At 32.4% G+C, this 3,620-nt stretch overlaps 1 protein-coding gene across 1 annotated transcript; it reads left to right on the plus strand.

Moving 5' to 3' along the window:
- The first annotated feature begins 405 nt into the window (after nucleotides 1-405).
- Nucleotides 406-3,044, plus strand: LOC110028734 (bidirectional sugar transporter SWEET14-like). Its single transcript, XM_020730712.1, has 6 exons — nucleotides 406-602; nucleotides 1,601-1,637; nucleotides 1,763-1,973; nucleotides 2,085-2,246; nucleotides 2,357-2,476; nucleotides 2,604-3,044. The coding sequence occupies exons 1-6, from the start codon at nucleotides 548-550 to the stop codon at nucleotides 2,814-2,816; spliced, it is 798 nt and encodes a 265-aa protein (XP_020586371.1). The 5' UTR covers nucleotides 406-547; the 3' UTR covers nucleotides 2,817-3,044.
- The last annotated feature ends 576 nt before the right edge of the window (nucleotides 3,045-3,620 follow it).

Genomic DNA, 3,620 nt, shown 5'->3' on the forward strand with positions numbered 1-3,620 from the left:
TTCCATTGGTTTAATTGCTCTCTCTCTCTCTCTCTCTCTCTATATATATATATATATATATATATGTTCATAGAATATTGTTGGTTTTTTTCTAGGCATGAGTTGTTAAAACAATGATAAATAGGACAAATTTTAGGAAATGATTGTGCATCGACTCAACAAAAATCATGCAATCCCCACTGACACATATTATAATGACATTCACTATTTCCCATCATATGGCTATGATTGATTGCTTGTGCTGCTAAAGTTTATTCTTCTTTGAATCAATATTGGCTTCCTTTTATATGCCTGGTGGACGTTTATGCCACCGTGCCAATGGTCCTAAGAACTATGCCCCACATGTCTCGCACATCAACACTCTATTCCACCTCTCCTTCCCCTATAAATTGTGCTCCAACCTCTAAGCATATACATTCCATGTTCTTTCTTCTCTCTAACTCCCTGAGCCAACCAAGCCTTCTATGAGTGTGGAACATATCTAGAAACAAGTTCCTACTCTTAACTAGGGAGAGAAAGAGAGGGAGAAAGAGAGAGAGGGAGAGCGATGGCGAGTGGCATGTCTTTGGATCATCCCTGGGCATTTGCATTTGGAATACTAGGTGTGACAATCTCTGCCATGAAATATAATTACAATTATAATATTTCATTATCCCTTCTCTTTTTTATTTATAACTTTTCATTCTAGGAGAAAATATTATGTCCTCGTATTGACAAATGGATAACGGTGCAGATCACACTATGTTGTGCGTCCGTTGACGCGGTGCAATCCACACCATCATCCTCATGTTAAATTTATCAGACTTAATATTTTCTCGCAATTTAGACACACTACAATTTTAGTTATTGTAGCAATAAAACTTTATTGTAATTTCTTTTTTCTTTTAGTGCCTAAGAGTCATTTTATCATTTTCCTTTATTTCTTCCTTTGCTTGGTTGGATTGTTTTTTAGCTTTCTGTGTCGTTCTTTTAGCTTTTTTGCATGAACTGATAAAGCTTAAGCACTACAGTCTGCATGGCGTGTGGAGTCTACTCTTTATATCCCACTAACCTTTTTGTTCTATGTGTTTTAGTTAGAGCTTCTCTTTATCTGTTTTATATATATATATATATATATATATATATAACGCATGTGGCTCTATAAAGACTGAATGAGTATTCGTCAAATACTATAATTAGACAGCCAAAATCAATAATTTATTAAATATATAAATATACAAGTCCTGTTGTTTGATATATTACTATCTTATTATTTTTTTTGCACTTGTGCATCTTTCATGAGAAGAATGTGATACACACACAAAAAAAATCAGATTATGTATGATATGTTCGTCAAACGGATGGGATTCGAGCAGACCATTGTGTAGTTAACCTTTCTCAAATCTCATCCATTTTCCGCACTTAAAAATGACCTACGTATTATTTTCTCCACGCGTATAAACGCACGGCCGCACGCACACAGACACATATATAAATAATCAACATATCAAAGATATTATAAAAACTATGTGTGGGATTGTATAACTATTTGTTAAACATTGTTATTATTTTCTCCACCGTTCCAACTATTTAAAATTTCATCTCTTTTTTATACTTGCAGGAAACCTCATCTCATTCATGGTGTACTTCTCTCCATTGTAAGAATAACTGTTCTCTATGTTAACATTCAGCATATAAATATAAAGTAAAAAATAGCAAAATATTCAAGCTTTAATAGCACCTTTATACATGTATTATAATATGTTACAATATGTGCTTGCAGGCCAACTTTTTATCGTGTGTATAAGAAGAAATCAACAGAAGGGTTTCAATCTGTTCCTTACGTGGTTGCATTGTTCAGTGCAATGCTTTGGATATATTATGCTTTCATCAAAACCAATACATACCTTCTCATCACCATAAACGCATTTGGATGTGTAATCGAGACCATATACATTGCTATATACCTCATTTATGCTCCAAGGAAGGCCAAGGTATATCTATAAATATACATAATATTTCAATCTTAATTCTAAATAAAATTTCATCAAATCTATATGTTCTTGCAAATTTGGCTAACTTATTTGGTAATTTTAACTATGTAGATGTACACTTTCAAGATGATCATGCTCTTGAATGTGGGGTTGTTCTCTTCGATTGTTCTATGCACTCTATTGCTCTTCAAAGGCTCGATTCGCCTTCAAGTTCTTGGATGGATTTGTGTTGCATTCTCTGTTTGTGTCTTCGCTGCTCCTTTAGCCATCATAGTACGAGCAAGACATTTTTTCTTCTTCTTCTAGCAATAATCTTTTTTTTTATATTAATGGTAACAATATAACAACATGAATGATTAATAAATTTTTATCTATATATGCAGAGGTTGGTCATTCGAACTAAGAGTGTAGAGTTCATGCCTTTCTCCTTATCTTTCTTTCTCACTTTGAGTGCTGTGGTATGGTTCTCCTTTGGTGTATTCAGCAAGGACATCTATGTTGCAGTATGTAATTTAATTTATAATTTAGTTATTAAGTTCTATTATGTGTGTGTGTGTGCGCGTGTGTCTATATAACTTGTGGAATTATAGGCATGTATGATTCTAACTTTAGATTTTGGGTGTTGAGCAGCTTCCAAATGTATTAGGATTCAGCTTTGGTGCAGTGCAAATGGCACTTTACATATTCTACAAAGACACCAAAGTGCCCCAAAGCTTGACAGATAAGGAGAAGCTTCCTGAGTATATATCAAATGAAGGAGAAATAGGGAATCAAAAGGTTATGAAGGTGGTTGATGGTGGCCATGACTATCTTAAAGAGGATAAGGAAATGAGCCTAGTGTAATGGAATGGAAATGGAATCAAGCCATATAATTGCTCTTCCATGTATGTCTTTCTATGGTGAGATTAAAATGATATTGTAAGGGTAAGGAGTTTATAAGATTTTGGGTGGTTGTGGTTAATTTTGTTGTTTTTTTTTTCTTTCTACTCAATCTATGCTTATTGGTGTGCTTGTATTTTAAGTTTGTACTTCTATATGGAAATTTAACTACCAATTCCTCTTAATTTTAAACATAGTTTGGCAAAAAATGACAATTATATATCTTGTAAATGTTGATTCTTGCATGTGGAGGGCAGAAGGCTTTTTTATTAACTATTCTTTCTAGTATTAGCTATAATTAATCATATGCAAGATTATTCCAATTGAATTTGATGGAATTTCAAATCCATCTCAAACTTTATTTTAATCATATTAAAAGTTTTTTTTAGGTACTTTGATGCACTGAGCCAACTTAGAGTTTCCTATTTTTTTATTTTCTTTTGCTATAAAAAAAAGGTTACCTGCTTAATATAAAGGTATTGAATGAATGAATTAGTTGATGAAAGATTTTATTATTGAGTTTTATTCAAACATAATTATGTTTATCTTCTTTCAAAAACTTTGAGTCCATTCACAATGAAAGATTGCCTATATCACTCTTTTCCACTCCTTACAATTCTAGTTTTTTTTTTTTTTTTGGGTAAACTTGCATTTTCAAAGTGTGTAAATGAAGTTTGGAGAATAAAGATAAAGCATGAACACTGTAGAGATTTGAGATCTTGAAAATGATGAATCAATCAAAAAACTTATTCTCTGATACATAGTTTA

Source organism: Phalaenopsis equestris, unplaced genomic scaffold, assembly GCF_001263595.1.
Source record: "Phalaenopsis equestris unplaced genomic scaffold, ASM126359v1 Scaffold000002, whole genome shotgun sequence".
NCBI lineage: Eukaryota > Viridiplantae > Streptophyta > Magnoliopsida > Asparagales > Orchidaceae > Phalaenopsis > Phalaenopsis equestris.